The sequence below is a fragment of the Hemitrygon akajei genome, chromosome 18 (assembly GCF_048418815.1).
Source record: "Hemitrygon akajei chromosome 18, sHemAka1.3, whole genome shotgun sequence".
Classification (NCBI taxonomy): domain Eukaryota; kingdom Metazoa; phylum Chordata; class Chondrichthyes; order Myliobatiformes; family Dasyatidae; genus Hemitrygon; species Hemitrygon akajei.
The window spans coordinates 47,497,521-47,514,792 of record NC_133141.1 but is presented as its reverse complement, the minus strand read 5'-3'; the positions used below and the strand labels follow the sequence as shown (position 1 = coordinate 47,514,792).

Below are 17,272 nucleotides of genomic sequence, written 5' to 3'. Positions count from 1 at the left end.
AGGTCTGGGGACCTTTTATCGAGTACTTTCATAACCTTCCTCTTGACTAGGGTTGTTTTTTTTTCTTTTTTTCTTCTTCTTTTCGGTCCCTTGCTTTCAGCTCCCTTTTTTTTTCTGGTAGTAGGCATTATTACCCTCTGTTACTAAGTGTATTCACAGTCTGGGAGTTTGACTGTCCGGACTTATACTCTTTATACTGTGCGGTGGTTGGTCTGGAGTTGTTGTTTTTTTCTTGTGTTGTGGGGCTTGGGGAGGACACTAAGCTCACTTGTCTTTAATTTAGGTGCTTTTTTGTTAAATTCTCTTCCTTTGTAGCATATTGTTATTGTATGCTTAATCTTGCACTGTATTAATGCTCCCCATTGGGATTTGGGGTTTTTAATTTTGTAAAATGTTTTGAAAAACTAATAAAAAATTTTTAAAAAAAGGCTAGGATAGATGACACACTGATCCTTCCCAAGATGTAAACAAGCATTTGGAAGACCACTGGTATAGATTTGTCAGTTGCTACAGGCATCTTGGACCATAAAAACATAGTAGCAGAATTAGGCCATTCAGCCCATCAAGTCTGCTCTGCCATTCCATCACGGCTGATTTATTATCCCTCTCAACTCCATTCTCCTGCCTTCTCCCCGTAACCTTTGGCACCCTGACTAATCAAGAACCTATCAACCCCTGCTTTAAATATACCCAATGACTTGGCCTCCACTGCTGTCCATGGCAGTGAATTCCACAGATTCACTACCCCTCTAGCAAAGGAAATTCCTCCTCATTTCTGTTCTAAATGAATGTCCCTCTATCCTGAGGTTGTGCTGTCTGGTGCTAGACTCACCCACCAAACATCCTCTCCACAACCACTCTATCTAGTCCTTTCATGTTCATTAGGTTTCAGTGAGATCCCTCTTCATTCTTCTGAACTCCTGCAAGTACAGGCCCAGAGCCTTCAAACACACCTCATACATTAACCCTTTCGTTCCCAGGATCATTCTCATGAACCTCCTCTGGACCCTTTCCTTGCTTAACTGCTCACAATACTCCATTTGCAGTTTGATCAATACTTTATAAATCCTCAGCTTGATAGAGTTGATGTAAGAATTGTGGAAGCTGCAGTCATATGGACAAATGTAGAATTTTTTTGCATCTTCTCCTGGCTTGTGCCTTGTTGAGGGAGATCAGTCATTGCACCAAGCTGCTTATAGCAATATACCCTCTAATCTGCAATTACCAGTGTATGCCAACATGTTGTACTGTGCAATTTTTCCCCAGTGACAACAATATGTACATGCTGAATAATTTCTTCAGTGAATAAGCTAGTTCTAAAATCTGCAGACAAATCATCACAAATTCCACATTATCAACACCATCAGCATCAGAAACAGGAAAAAGAAATCTTATTGTGTACGATCGTGAAATATACTTAACGTGTCAACGAGCTCGAGGGTGACAACCTTTTGCATGCAGTTTAGATTCCTTTGTATGCTAGTAGCAAAAGATGTGTGTACGAGCGCATACATGTGTACACCTTAGAGGGAACATTGGCTTATAGGGATAATTGTATATTGGACATTTCGTACCGCAAGAGGATCTCCCTTTTGTGATGTGTCCTTTGAGCACCCATTTATGATACATGTGTTTTTACTTTACCAGCAAATTCCACAAACAGAAATGCAGTATTAATCAGATAACCTTCTTTTAGAGATAAACATACATCAGGTCAGCAGAGATGATTTCCAACCCCTTCTTTGAAGTTGTACCATGGAGGGAGCAGACAAGATTCAGTCTGACATCTTATCCGATAAACAACTATGTCAGTGCAGCAGCTGTCTGTACCATAGTAGATGATTGTCTGCCTAGAGGAACTCAGTGTCCACTTTATTAGGTACCTCCTGTGCTGTACCTAATAAAGTGGCCACCGAGTGTATTTTTTTTTTGGCACTAAAGTAAGCTTCTCTTATTTCTGCAGTGCAACTCTTATACTCCTGGCTGCAATAGATGAGTAACTAAACTTGCTGGAGCATCAGGGTGAAAATTAGCTCCCAGGCGATGACCTTTATAGATATTAACAGGTTTCCACCCACTTATTGAACTCTGGCATTAATGGCCTTAAAACCATGTCTAACCTTACCTTTGATGTAATGTAAGAAGGAAAAAAATTTCCATACTATCACTGTAGTCTTCAAAGACATTCTTTTTGGTGTTTAGTAAAATCTAAAGGTATGTTTTTAGTCTGAATTTTACCTGAAGAAAATAATCTAGTGAACTTTCACGATTGTGGTGGTATTTCAATTATTTTATTGAATATTTATTTCTAAAGTAAATACATGTTCGGCACAGCATTGTAGGCCTGTATTGTGCTGTCGTTTTTCTATGTTTCTATTAAGGTTAAAGAGAAAAGGTAAATCAAAAAATGTGCAGTAATTAGTCTTTCTGTAGCATGCTTTTGACTGGAATCTCCATGAAATGTTGCCATAGAAAAACAGTATCCATCATCAAAGAACCTCACCACCCAGTCCATGCTCTTTTCTCGCTGCTGCCTTCAGATAGAAGGTACAGGTGCCTCAGGACTCACACCACCAGGTTCAAGAACAGTTGTTACCCCTCAGACATCAGGCTCTTGAACAAAAAGGGATAACTACACTCATTCTACTTCTGGTGTTTCCACAACCGATGGTCTCACTTTATGGACATTTTATCATGTTACTTCATGCTTGTTATTAATTGCTATTTATTTATATCTGCATTTGCACAGTTTGTTGTCCATTGATCCTGTTTACAGTTACTGCTCTATAGATTTGCTAAGTATGCCCACTGAGAAAGAATCTCAGGGTTGTACGTGGTGACATGTATGTACTCTGATAATAAATTTTACTTTGAACTTTGAAGACACTTTGCATGGAATCCAAGTGAAGTTTATAAAATAGTTTTCGCCTACATCCAGCAAATCAATGAATTAACCAACACTTGCAAAGTTATTCTAAATCTGGAAATATAAGATTTCCATGAATGATTGTATTAATACTGCAGTAAGGTCAAAGGTCAGGTTTAATGATACACTATAGAAATACTTTACTAATTGCTGGTTAGGTGGAGCCCATAGGAGAATTTATGATAAGTTCTCCGATAGGCAGTGGAATGAATTCAGGGCTAGTGTGGGATAAATCTGAGTCCATTTTAGGATTGAATTCCTGAGGTCATTGCTGTCATCACTAAAGCAGGATAAGAAGGAATGAGACCTGCATAAAATGGCTGCCACCAATCAAAAATGGCTGATTTATTGTGCAGTAGCTGTCGCTTTTCTCCTTTTAGTTATTGGGTGAGAATTATGCGTTGGTGGAGCCAGTTCCCTGAACTTTGTAGCAAAGGTTTAAAGTCTTTAAAATATTTTTTTTGTGCATAAGCAGAACATGTATCTCAACAGATCATGCAGGGTTTCAGTTGAACATATAACTCATCCCATCTTTTTACGGTTCCACCCTTTGGCAAATCCTACCAAATGCTGAATTCTTCATTTACCTTCCTCCTGTATGTATCATTTCTTCTGTGCACTTGCAGTTAAAATTCTCAAATTCTACCCATTTTCCAGCTAAGGAAGCTTCTCTGAATTCCCTGTGGTTTTTAATACTGTCTATCACACATTTACCACCCCTTGTTCTCATCTCACCCAGATCCACCCTGTCAAATTTTTAATCATTTTAAAAACTTTGTTGGGCCTCTCCTTCAGTCTTTCTTTACTACAAAAAGAGCTGCATCCTGTTCAGTCCTTTACTGGTGGAAAAAACTTCACAAATCTGACATCATTCTAATAGATACTTCTGCACTTTAACAAGTGCCTCCGTATCCTTCCAACAGAATTTATGTGTAGGTTTTGCGTATTTTGTCAGCTTTTCAATTCTATCCAATTAGAAATAGTCAATGGCTCACATTCTGAGGGCTGGAGTATAAAGGGAGGCAGTTCTGCAATGGGTACAGAACTGAATTTGGTTCTGTAATGGACCTCAGAAAAGAATTACTGAAAGTGCCAAAATAATATCAAAACTTAATGGGTTAAGTTATGAGAATAGGTTGAATAAACTTGAACACGAGGAAATCTGCAGGTGCTGGAAATTCAAGCAACACACACAAAATGCTGGTGGAACGCAGCAGGCCAGGCAGCATCTATAGGAAGAAGCACAGTCAACGTTTTGGGCCGAGACCCCTTGTCAGGACTAACTGAAAGAAGAGATACTAAGAGATTTGAAAGTGGGAGGGGGGATGAAATGATAGGAGGAGACAGGAGGGGGAAGAGATGAAGCTAAGAGCTGGAAAGTTGATTGGCAAAAGGGATACACAGCTGGAGAAGGGAAAGGATCATGGAATGGGAGGCCTAGGGAGAAAGAAAGGGGGAGGGGAGCACCAGAGGGAGATGGAGAACAGGCAAGGAGTGATTGTGAGAGGAAGAGAGAGAGGAAAAAAAGGGGGGGGGGAATAAATAAATAAATAGATAAGGGATCGGGTAAAAAGGGGAGGACGGACATTAACGGAAGTTAGAGAAATCAATGTTCATGCCATCAGGTAGGAGGCTACCCAGACGGAATATAAGGTGTTGTTCCTCCAACCTGAGTGTGGCTTCATATTGACAGTAGAGGAGGCCATGGATAGACATATCAGAATGGGAATGGGACAAGGAATTAAAATGTGTGGCCACTGGGAGATCCTGCTTTCTCTGGGAGACAGAGCATAGGTGTTCAGCAAAACGGTCTCCCAGTCTGCATCGGGTCTCACCAATATATAAAAGGCCACACCGGGAGCACCGGACGCAGTATACCACACCAGCCGACTCACAGGTGAAGTGTCGCCTCACCTGGAAGGACTGTCTGGGGCCCTGAATGGTGGTGAGGGAGGAAGTGTAAGGGCAGGTGTAGCACTTGTTCTGCTTACCTGGATAAGTGCCAGGAGGGAGATCGGTGGGAAGGGATAGGAGGGCCAAATGGACAAGGGAGTCGTGTAGGGGGCGATCCCTGTGGAAAGCAGAGGGGAGGGAGGGAAAGATGTGCTTGGTGGTGGGATCCCGTTGGACGTGGTGAAAGTTACGGGGGCTGGTGGGGTGATAGATGAGGACAAGGGGAACCCTATCCCTAGTGGGGTGGCGGGAGGATGGGGTGAGAGCAGATGTACGTGAAATGGGAGAGCTGCATTTGAGAGCAGAGTTGATGGTGGAGGAAGGGAAGCCCCCTTTCTTTAAAAAGGGAAGACATCTCCTTCGTCCTGGAATGAAAAGTCTCATCCCGAGAGCAGGTGCGGCGGAGACGGAGGAATTGCGAGGAGGGGATAGCATTTTTGCAAGAGACAGGGTGGGAAGAGGAATAGTCCAGGTTGCTGTGAGAGTCTGTAGGCTTATAGTAGACATTAGTAGATAAGCCGTCTCCAGAGATAGAGACAGAAAGATCAAGAAAGGGGAGGGAGGTGTCAGATAAACATGATCTGGCTTCTTTTGAGTTGATTGCAATTGATCTTAATGAATTATTTAAGTTGTTGAATGTAACTATTTCTCCTGAAATGGAATCCAGAAAAAGAGGGCATAATTTAAATTGGCATGCCTCTGCATAATTTTGTTGCAGAAATGGCAGCTCCCATTTTAGCTCAAGTCACTTCAGAATTAAAATGGAGAAAACTCCCCGCTTTGAATGGTATAAATGGGGTTTATAAAGCTTTGTATCATCTGATTTCCTCTGGTATATTGTCTAATAATAATCAATCTCTGATATTGTGATGATTGTGGCATTTAAACTTGAATGTTGGTTCAGTTTACATTTTTGGGAAATAGCTTCAGCTCCTTGTTTTCATTCATCTACCACTTCACTGAGCCTCACTGATGTAGCTGTTTCTGATCACTAGAGCAGGCCTTCTGTCCCAAAAGGGTGCAATATTTTAGCACTGAAACTTTGTTTCTCAATTCCACACAAAAAAAATTCTAAAAATACAACTTTGTACTTTCATTAAGCGACATTGTGAATAAAGAACTGTGCCTTGGTGAGAAAAGTTCCCTAATGCACATTGTAATCCACTGATAGCAAATGCTACTGTTTATGTTTAAAAGTTTCCATTGACGAAAAGTTGTTCTACAAGATTTCAAATAAATCCTTGGCTAAATATAAATGAAAGTGAATATACTGGAAATCTGAAATAGAAACTGAAAATGCTGGAAATGCCCAGCAGGTCAGGTAGTACCTTTGGAAAATAAAACATTTAGTGTTTCAGATTCAAAGGTTCAAAGTTATATTTAATGTCAAAGTATGTATGCAGTATACAATCCTGGGATTGATCTTCCCACATACAGCCATGAAACAAAGAAAATCCATGGAACCTGTTCAAAGGAAGACACCAAGCTTACCCACCCCACAATGTTTGAAAAAAAATTAAATCACGCAAGTGGCGAAAAAAACAGTGAAAATATAAAACATCAACCCTCAAAGTCATCAAAAGAGTCCAGGCACATCCAGCTCAGCTCAGCCCAGCCCAATCCAGCGCTACGTTGTTTGTTATCTACAGGCCGTAGCGGTCAAAATCGCACAAAATAGTAACAAAACAAAGGACGACCTGAAATGTATCACACCGCGAACCTCCAAGTCCAATCTACAAGCTGCGTCAAATAAAACCCAGGACTCTGGTACCATCCTCCGACAGCATCGTGGAGAGAGAAACCATTCGAATGCAGGGACCCTCCTTCAGGAGTGGCGAGCAAGGGGGGAAAGCCAGCTTTGAGCAGAGTGAGTGGAATTCGATTAAGAAGGGTTCAAGTCTTTGTGCATGTTAGTTGTCTAATAACCTTTCCTAGAAAATTTGGGGAGCAGTATTGAGGTGCTAGCCGGAATTTGAAGTATGACTTCACTCTGCCTCACTTATAAAATCACAAGATGTAGAAGCAGAATTAGACTGTTTGGCCCATTGATTCTGATCTGCCATTCAATTTTTTTCCCAACCCCATTCAGGATCCTTTTAATCTCTGCCTTAAATACACTTAATAACTTGGCCTCCACAGCCCTCTATGGCAATAACTTCTACAGACTCACCACCCTCTTGTTGAAGACGTTCCTTCTCATCTGTTTTAAAGGAACGTCACTTTATTATGTTTCTGATCTTCTGCAGGAAATGGGATACTAAATGGATAAGCTTGTATTTCCATGGTGCCTTTTTCATCCCTTTCTAAATGTCTCAAATCACTTTAAGTCAATGAATTTAAATGTTGCCATTTTGGAAAAGTGACAGCCATTTTTTTGCAGAGCAGGGGTTACCAATCACTTTTATGCCATGGAGCCTTGCCATTAACTGAGGGGTCTGTAGACTCCAGGTTAGGCACCCTTGCTGTAGAGCAACCAACAAACAGCAGTGTGATTTATTTTAGCAACCTTGTGGAGAATAAATATTGGCCAGGATACCAGAGTTAACCTCTGCACATCCTTTTGAAATGATGCCCTGAGAAATTTTATAGTTGCCTGAGAGGACAGAAGAGGTTTAGTGTCAGAACTTGAAGAGCCTTGCTGTCATTTGAGTGTCTATTTGAGCTTGCAATTAAAACCCAATCTAAGCCAAAGTACTAATCCCTTTTACTAACCCCTCCTAACCTCCTGAGACAGAGTTATTTGCAGAATAAAGCACCCAGACATAAACACTGAGTCAGGCAACATTCACAGCCAAACAGGCACTTAAGCCTGGGCAAAGTCCCATGTCCCCACCCCCCAACAGGTGGATGTCACAATGTGTCTCAATCATTGATTACACCAATGCAAACCTGAAACCAGTGGCCACTATGTATGTTCCAAGCATGGGCAACATAGACATGTTCATTCCCTTGTCTAGTTGTCCTTGGTGTCTGCAGCAAAGATAGCTTCAAATCACCATTCCCTTCTGTGTCAAATCCTTCAACTTGTTTCCTGGTTGGGGATCTCTCCAGCACTGTAATCACATATTGACACTAGATCACACTGACCTGGATAACATACTAAGCCAAGCCAACAAAGCATAATCTGATTTCAATATTTTAACAAAATATGCATCCTCTCAGATGGCAAACTCTACTCAATTCTGTACTCATGTAGAGTTAAGTTTTGAGTTTTTCTGGAGTGAAACTTGAAACCTATTCTTTTGATTCAACAGCAAGAACATTATCAAGAGAGTCATAATTTAAATTACTGTGATCAGAAGTGTTAGTGGGATTATATAATTTGCACAAAATCAGAATCTGCTGTACGAAATGGCAACACCATGACCACGTGGGTTTCCTCTGGGTGCTCTGGTTTCCTCCCACATTCCAAAGATGCATGGGATTTTAGATTAATGGGTTACATGGGTGTAACTGGACAGTGCGGACTTATTGGGCCAGAAGGGCCTGTACCCTGCTGTATCTCCACATGAAATATAAGTGTTTAAAATTGTCTGACAGCAGGGTTGAATTTGTGACAATGCACGTCCTTTTCAGGTTATGTAGTCATCCATCTGTTAAGATGAGGTGTTTGTTCCTCCAGTGAAGTGTGTTCTGAGGAATAGTTTCAGAGCCCACTTTCTGCATAGAAAAATGTCTGGCTATGGGATTTGGGAGTAGAGACCTGTGAACTAGTGTCTTAATGGCATACTCTGCAAGAAATTCTTTGGGAGGAAATTCTAGGCTCTTTTGCCGATGCTTGAAAATGAAAAATAGTTTCTTAGGTGAGGTTCCATGAAGGCATTCAGGACCCTAGGGCCTGTTCCCTTTTATAAATCAGTGGACAAGAGAAACATTATAGTGAGGATGCACAGATTAATAAGTGCAGCTCTCTTTAAGCCTTTCCACCCACAGTTTCAAGCCCTGTGCAAACTGCGGGAAACTGAGAATATTTTCACTGAACGGGGAGCATAGAGCACAGATTTCAAAAAAGCTCTTGGAATGTGATCTCAAACTCGAAGTCAAAAGTGAAGAATGAATGTCTCTGCTAAAAGGAACTTTGAGCAGAATGCATGTGTTGATGTTTTTCGGAAGGATATTTGCAGCAAACAGAAGGTATAACAAAGGCTCGCCACAATACCCCAGGAGAGAATAATTGGACTGCTTTCTATATGGTGGAAAACATATGACTTTGCAAGTGTGAAGACATTTGTTGACCTAAATTTGCTGGTGCTCTCTGTGTGAAATTTACACATTCTCCCTGTGACCACATGGCTTTCTTCTGGGCAGTCTTCTGGGATGTTCCTCCTGCATCCCATAGATCTGTGGGTTAATTATAAATTGCCCTAGTATGTAGGTGAGTGGCAGAATTTGGCAGGAATTGATGAAAATATGAGGAAAATGAATTGGAATTGATGTCAGATTAGAGAGAATGGGTGTCTAATGGTCAGTATGGACTTGGTGGTTTGATGGGCCTATTCTGTGCTGTAAGATTTTATTACTCTATAATACAATGACTCAAAGGAATCCAAAACAAGAGGATCAAATTTAAAATTAGTACCAGAACATTAAGGAATGAAATTGGGAAGTAATTTCTAACATAGAATGATGTGGAAATATGGAATTCACTCCCATACCAGCCATTGATGGAGTAGTAGTTCAGTGTTGCTTTTTGTACATTTAATCTGTTTTAAAATGTAATCTATTACAGTTAATCAGTAATTCATATAATGGGCTGGCACTCCTTTTACTTGTTCTGCTTTGGAATTGGCAAAGTGATTCTCCGTGCATGTATCTTGACTTTCTATCCAGGCTACATGGGGTACTGCTGTGTGCTTTGCCAGATGCTTCACTGTTACAGCAGACCTGTTAGAAGCTGACATCAGATGCTCAGAATAGTTCTTGAGAAGATCTTTTTTTTGTTGTTGACCAATAAACGTGTGATGTAAATTCAGATATTTTACAATATATTTAAATAGAGAGTTATAATAGTATGCTGGGATTGGAAGAATCAACAAATGTTGATATGAGTCTCTTTTTTTGGTTTGATGTCTTGGATAAAACTTTTCATAGGAGTGTGGTTGAGTTGATCATCTGTGTGTCCAGAACAACAGAGAAGCCCTCAACCAAAGACACAGAATTGTAGCAGCACAGAAGTACAGAGGGAGTTGTAAGTGAGAGATTGATTCTCCTCCTTGGGGTGTCCAATTTTTGATCTGTTTTTTTTTTCCAAAATGTATGTTGTTCACAAGATTTCCTGATATTCTTTGTGGTGACATATGTATGAATTACACTCAGTAGCCACTTTATTACATCCTTCCTGTACCTAGTAAAGTAGCCATTGAGTGCATGTTCATGGTCTTCTTCTGCTGTGACCTATCCACTTCCAAGGCTCAACATGTGTGTTCAGAGATGCTGTTCTGCATAGTTATTTGAGTTACTGTCACCTTCCTGTCAACTTGAACCAATCTGGCCATTTTCCTCTGATGTCTCTCATTAACAAGACGTTTTTGCTCACAGAACTGACGCTGGGTGTTTTTTTTTTTGGGGGGGGGGTTTGCACCATTCTCTGTAGACTCGGGAGACTGTTGTACATAAAAATCCCAGGAGATCAGCAATTTCTGAGATACTCAAACCACCCTGCCTGGCACCACCAGTCATCCCACAGTCAAAGTGACTTAGATCACATTTCTCTCCCATTCTGATGTTTGGTCTGAACAACAACTGAACCTCTTGACCGTGTCTGCATGCTTTTAGGCATTGAGTTACTGCCACATGATTGGCTGATTGGATATTTGCATTAACGAGCAGGTGTACAGGTGTACTGAATGAAGTGGCCACTGAGTGTATATTGAATAGGTCATGTCATTTCATTCGTTTACAAGATTTACATTTTATCAGCACATCTACAATGTTTGTTTCACATGCGTTGCATCAGTGATACAATTGAGAAGTTTTCACAGGCTCTAGCTCCTCACTATGCAGTGGTCAGAGAGCCTGAAACTGAACGTCTGCACTGGCTTCACCCCCCAGCAAATAGCCTTGCACCTTGGAATGTGTCTGTCTGCATAGTGCCCCACACTGAGGATGTAAATTCCATAATCTCATTTGAAGGTTGTTAATGTATGACCTGGGTTGTCTTTGTTTCATCCTAATTTTGAAATCTGCCATATTATTTATGTTTAAAGGCATTTCTTGTTTCAATAGGCTTGCAGCAAGTTGAAGGCAGGTGCTCACAGAGGCTACAAAATGGCCTTGTCAACAATATAGAGGTCAACAAAAGGAGGATGCACGGAGCAAAGGGCAGAATCAACCTCAATGACAAGATTGGAACAATACTTCTACGCCTACAGGAAGATATGCAGAATGTCTTACAGCGACTCGGACAGTTAGAGGAACTGACAACGTCTCAGGTTAGCAAATAACCTTGGTGTGGCTTCCTAAATGAGGATGTTGTATTGCCTATTTATAATCTAATTTTTGCTGTTTTCTGTAATGTTTATCTTTAGCATTTAAAAACTGGAGGAATTCCATAGGAGGAAAAGACAGAACTCCAAAATCCACTGGATAAATTTAAAATTAAAAAAGTTAGAATGTAACCTTGTGTTTAATGCACGTGTTTTCCTATTGCTATGATAAACAATTTAAAAACAATCTTTCATAATCTCACAAATGTAGAGAATCTAACAGTGTAAAGATTATACACTAGAGTTAAAACCTGAAACCATTTTGATGGTAGATGGCTTTTCCTGGGGGTAGTTGGTGGTGACAGACTGGTAACAATTAGAAAATCCCAGCTACCCTCAGGCAGTGCCAGTAGTATTGTTCAAATGAGCACAGAGGAGAGGAGCATGGCCCTTGGTGAAGGAAATTCCATCAAAAGGCAGATGAGCCATTCGGTAATGGGACTACAGCCTCTACAGCCCATGAGTACACAACAAAATCAATATAAGCAATCTGAAGCACAACTCCAAGTCACTTATCATTGACAATGACACAAGGAGTATTACCAGTGAGGAACAAGGAGATTAAGGGAGACTCGTAGGCCTTCTGACAATTGTCGATCAATGACAATGATAAATAAGAACTGGGAATAAGTGCACTCTTGCATTTTTAGTAAACAATGCCTTTGTGTGTAACCTGGTCAACCCCAATCTTCTGAAAACTATAAGTGCAGTAATCATGTCAGTGCACTGTATGACTTGTGTCTTATTCCACAGTTACCAATGAATGAAAGACTGAATTTCTGCTTGAATTATTAACATAGTATACAGTTCTTTTAGTATTTGTCTATTATAGAACTGTAGAAAATAAAAGTAATTCTCATCTACTGTAGTTAAAAAATGCTCACTATATTTGTGATCCTGATGAAAATCCAGTGCACTGCAGAAGCAACCTTGACACCGTACAGTTTGCTCAATATGGTCCTGGCATCAGTGTGCCAATCCAGACCCACACCATGTGAAGAGACTGAAATAAATTCTGGACTTCTTTCTCAAATCTAAGAAATCAACTTTTATTAATTACTCACCTTTTAACATTGCCAAGTGCTAAATATACCAATTTAAATCAAATCATTTTATAGTAATTAAAACAAAATGTATTGACTGTAAATCTAATGCAAGCATTTTCCATTCATGAAGTGCAATATTAGCTAGTTGCAGGCCAATTTTCTTCATTATTATACTAAATTTACAAATTCCAAAAATGCTGCTTTTTTTTTGTTACTGGCATTGTCAGTGTCTGCACAGTTTCCCATAGCTTACACCACTACATCCTGTTCCTAGGATAATGAAGTTACATTTACTAATTATACATTGAAGGCCAGCTCCAGGATCCAAACTTGACAATAGCTCTAGTCTGTGGCAAACTTTGAATTTTGAATTAACCTGTAACTAATTTTATAACTTCTCAGTGAGGCCAATTTTGCTTCGATTCAGATAAGAGTACACCTTTGACAAACCCTAGGAGCTGGAACAATACTGTTACAACTTCGGAAAATTAAAATGTTACATATAAAGATAATTAGAATCTGGGTGTAGGTGGTAGCAAGTGGATAATAGATATTTGTTTTATGAATCTTGGCATTTTTTAAAGATACAGCATGGTAACAGGCCCTTCCAACCTCATGAGGCCACACTGCCCAATTACGCCCATGTGACTAATCATTTTCATGATTAACTCTCTATTGTCACATCTCTATAATTCAGCTTTCTAAGATTACTGACATCAGCCTATTTTTCAACAATGCTTTCTCCTCACTAATCCACACTATTTACCTTTGGAATAGCCTCATTTCACATCAACACTCAAAGTTCTGCCATTCCAACCATACACCCGTGTGCATAGTATGTGTTGACCTACAGACATGGATGCTGGAATCTGGAGCAGAGATCTGTGCTGTACTGTTCTATGTTTTGTCTGACTAGAACCCGCTCCAGGATGAGAGGTTTGACTAACATATGGGAAGCGTGCTGTGTGTTAATGATAATTCAAAAAATTCACTCTATCTCTGCTACAGAGGTGAATGTGTGAGGAGTCATCCTCTCAGTTACTTGGCTGGACTACTCCGCAGTTGTAGAACAGAGGTGCGATTATACAAAGCTTCAGCATCTCTTCCCTCCCTCCCTTAAAGGAATGCGAGTGCAGGTGTCTGCAATTTAAGTTGTCAGCTAACTACAGGCTACAGGATATCATCTGCTCACATTTGATCTGGCTAGTAGGAGCTCCTCCTCAAGACTGGAAGACTGAATAGAAATGAAAGAGTTAAGCATGAGGCGCGTTTGATGGCTCTAAGCCTGTACTCACTGGAGTTTAGAAGAATGAGAGGAGATCTCATTGAAACCTATCGAATATTCAAATCTCTAGATAGAGTGGACATGGAGAGGATGTTTCTGTAGTGAGGGAGTCCAGGACCAGAGGGCACAGCCTCAAAATAGAAGACAGCTCTTCAGAACAGAATTTCTTTAATCAGAGGGTGGTGAATCTGTGGAATTCATTGCCACAGACAGCTGTGGAGGTCAAGCCATTGGGTATATTTAAAGCAGAAATTGATAGGCTCTTGATTAGTAAGAGTGTCAAAGGTTATGGGGAGGAGGCAAGAGAATGGGGTTGGGAGGGATAATAAATTAGCCATGATGGAATGTCAGAGCAAACTTGAGGTGAGTGGCCTAATTCTGTTCAAATGACTTATGGTCTTAGGGTTCCATTATATGCTTACATTTTAGCTGGCTAATAGCAGCTCCTCCTCAAACCATAGGGCAGGCCAGTGAAATCACACCTTATTATATGTGCCTTAGATCAGGTTTCCTCACATCCACATGTCAGGACAGTCCAATTGTCTGTATGTAATATCCAACATGGTGTTCCTTGCACATGCCCAAGTGCTGAAAAACATTGTCACTGTTACAGTACAGAAGTAGATTATCGTTGGTCCACCATTCCCATGCTAGCCTTCTTGTACCTGTCTATACTAATCTCATCTCTCAGCACTTGGCCCTTAGTCTTTTCATGTACCCTTAGTCAGTTTGTAGACCAATAGTTTCTTTCTGGCACTGGGTCACAAAACTGTTCTTTCAGGATGTTAAGCTTCAAAAGAAAATACGCTTATGGATTTTCAAAGCATCTAGCAATTATCGGTTTACACACAAGGCCTCCAATGGCATGGAAGTAGCAGTTTATCCATGAAAAGGCAAGAGGTATGTTGTTTTTGTGAAACACGGCAATAATGTCCCGGGGAAATAGATTGAGTGGATGGAACATGTTGTGAACAGGCATAACTGGCTATTTACTTAATTGGTGTTAATGAAGGGGAGAAGCATTTGGGATATACAGTATTTTGTACAGAGGCTGAACCTGGTGATGGAGCAATTCTCCACCAGTTTTGTGTGAGGCTTGATGGCCGCAACATTAATTGCACAGAAGGCCCAAGCTGTTATACATGGTAGGAAAGGGTATGTGCACTTTGTCCTATCTGTCACCAGCAGGGCTGGGCTTTTTTTGTGGTTTTGGGATTGTTTTGTGGATGGGGAGCGTGAGTACTGAGGAGATCAGGGGTGGGAGTAGGACATGGTGGGTTGAAGCGTGAAATTAAGACTTGCTTGAACTGACTGAAGTGGTCTAATTTAAACAAAGGGTCATTTAGAAGCTGGGTAGGGATGTGATTGGGAGCTTGACTTTGGCAGCAAGATGGGGACAAGTAAGAATCAACCACTTAAAGGAGCTTTGGCTTTGTTTAAATCCCCAATCCACCTGAACAGGTGAGATTGCCCTCCCCTTTAACCACCCACCAGTTACAATCGCCTGTCCTGTCAACTTTTGCTTCTGCATACAAACACACATATTACTCTTGGGCCCTTAAGCAGAAGGATTTTGTGCAGGAGGATCCCATTGCCATCTGAGGTGACTGATCTACACGTCATTCCCACAGCTGAGCCAGAATGAGTCCCTGAATGTGCCCAATAAAAGCCATTTGCACAATGTAACAAAATTTCTTGTCCTCATTGTGCTACTGACCCTGCAGACATGATACAGAATAAATATGTATTAATTTTACCAGATATTAGCTTCTCCATTTTCTGTACCAACCTACAGAACATCCTCAAGGCCACAGCCCCAACTCCAAGAGTGAGATTTAGTGGAATCCTGTGTAACACAAGGCAGAGTGCAGCAGCTGTACTTGATGGCCAATGTCCAGCTGTTAACCCATTGGATTCCCTTACAATAGTTATCCTTGTATTTTGATGAGATAGAGTTATAGAACAATACAGCACAGAAACAGGTCCTTTGGCCCATCTAGTCTGTACCAAACCATTAATCTGCCTAGTCCCATCGACCTGCACCTGGACCATAGCCCTCCATACCCCTCCCATCCATGTACCTATCCAAATTTCTCTTAAATATTGAAATTGACCCGGCATCCACCACTTGCTCTGGCAGCTTGTTCCCCACTCTCACCACCCTCTTGAGTTCCTCTTCATGTTCCCCTTAAACATTTCACCTTTCACCCTTAACTTATGACCTCTAGTCTCACCCAACCTCAGTGGAAAAAGCCTGCTTGCATTTACCCTATCTGTACCCTCTATATCCCTCATTATTTTGTATACCCCTATCAATTCTCCCGAATTCTTCTATGTTCTCAGGAATAAAGTCCTAACCTACTCAATCTCTCCTTATACCTCTGGTCCTCAAGTCCTGGCAACATCATTGAAAACTTTCTCTATACTCTTTCATTCTTGTTTACATCTTTCCTGTAGGTAGATGACTAAAACTGCACACAGTACTCCAAATTAGGTCTCACCAACATCTTATACAATTTCAACATAACATCCCAACCCCTGTACTCAATACATTGATTTAAGAAGGACAACGTGCCAAAAGCTTTATTTTCAACCCTAGCTACCTGTGATGCCACTTTCAAGGAATTATGGATCTGTATTCCCAGATCTCTCTGCTCTACCACACTCCTCAGTGCCCTACCATTCACCATGTAAGACCTACCCTGGCTAGTTCTCCCAAATGCAACACCTCACACTTGTCTACATTAAATTCCATCTGACATATTTCAGCCCATTTTTCCAGCTGGTCCAGATCCCACTGCAAGCTCTGATTGTCAATCTCACTATCTACTACACCCCCAATCTTGGTGTTATCCACAAATTTGCTGATCCAGTTTACCACATTATCATCCAGATCATTGTTATAGATGACAAACAACAGTGGACTTAGCACTGATCCCTGTGGCATACCATTAATCACAGGCCTCCAGTCAGAGAGGCAACCATCTACAGTCACTCTCTGGGTTCTATTGCGAAACCAACATTTAATCTAATTCACTTAGTCATCTTGAATGCCAAGCGACTCAACTTGCTCAACTAGCCTCACATGTGGGACCTTGTCAAATGCCTTACTAAAGTCCATGTAGATAACGTCCACTGTCTTGCCTTCAAGAATTTTCCTGGTAACTTCCTTGAAAAACTCTACAAGATTGGTTAGACATAACTTATCACACACAAAACCATGTTGACTATCCTTAATCAGTCCCAGTCTATCCAAATACTCATATATCTGGTCCCTTAGAATACCTTCTAATAACTTTCCCATTACTGATGTCAGGCTCCCCGGCCTATAATTTCCTAGCTTATTCTTAGAGCCTTTCTTGAATAACATTAGCTACCCTCCAACCCTCCGGCACCTCACCTGTGACTAAGGATGTTTTAGCATCTCTGCTATGGCCCCTGCAACTTCTGTACTTGCCTCCGCCAGGGCCAATGGCAACACCTTGTCAGACCCTGGGGATTTATCCACCCTCACTTGTCTCAAAACAGCAAACATTCCTCCTCCGTAACCTATAGGGTCCATCATCGCACTGCTGCG

The 17,272-nt window shown here is 40.9% G+C and overlaps 1 protein-coding gene across 1 annotated transcript in view; it reads left to right on the top strand.

Annotated features, from left to right (window-relative positions):
- acbd4 (acyl-CoA binding domain containing 4) overlaps nt 1-17,272 on the top strand; it is a 245,714-nt gene that overhangs the window by 56,011 nt on the left and 172,431 nt on the right. The window contains exon 11 of the mRNA XM_073071607.1: nt 11,105-11,310. Coding sequence (XP_072927708.1) covers nt 11,105-11,310 — 206 coding nt within the window. The remainder of the gene's footprint in view (nt 1-11,104; nt 11,311-17,272) is intronic.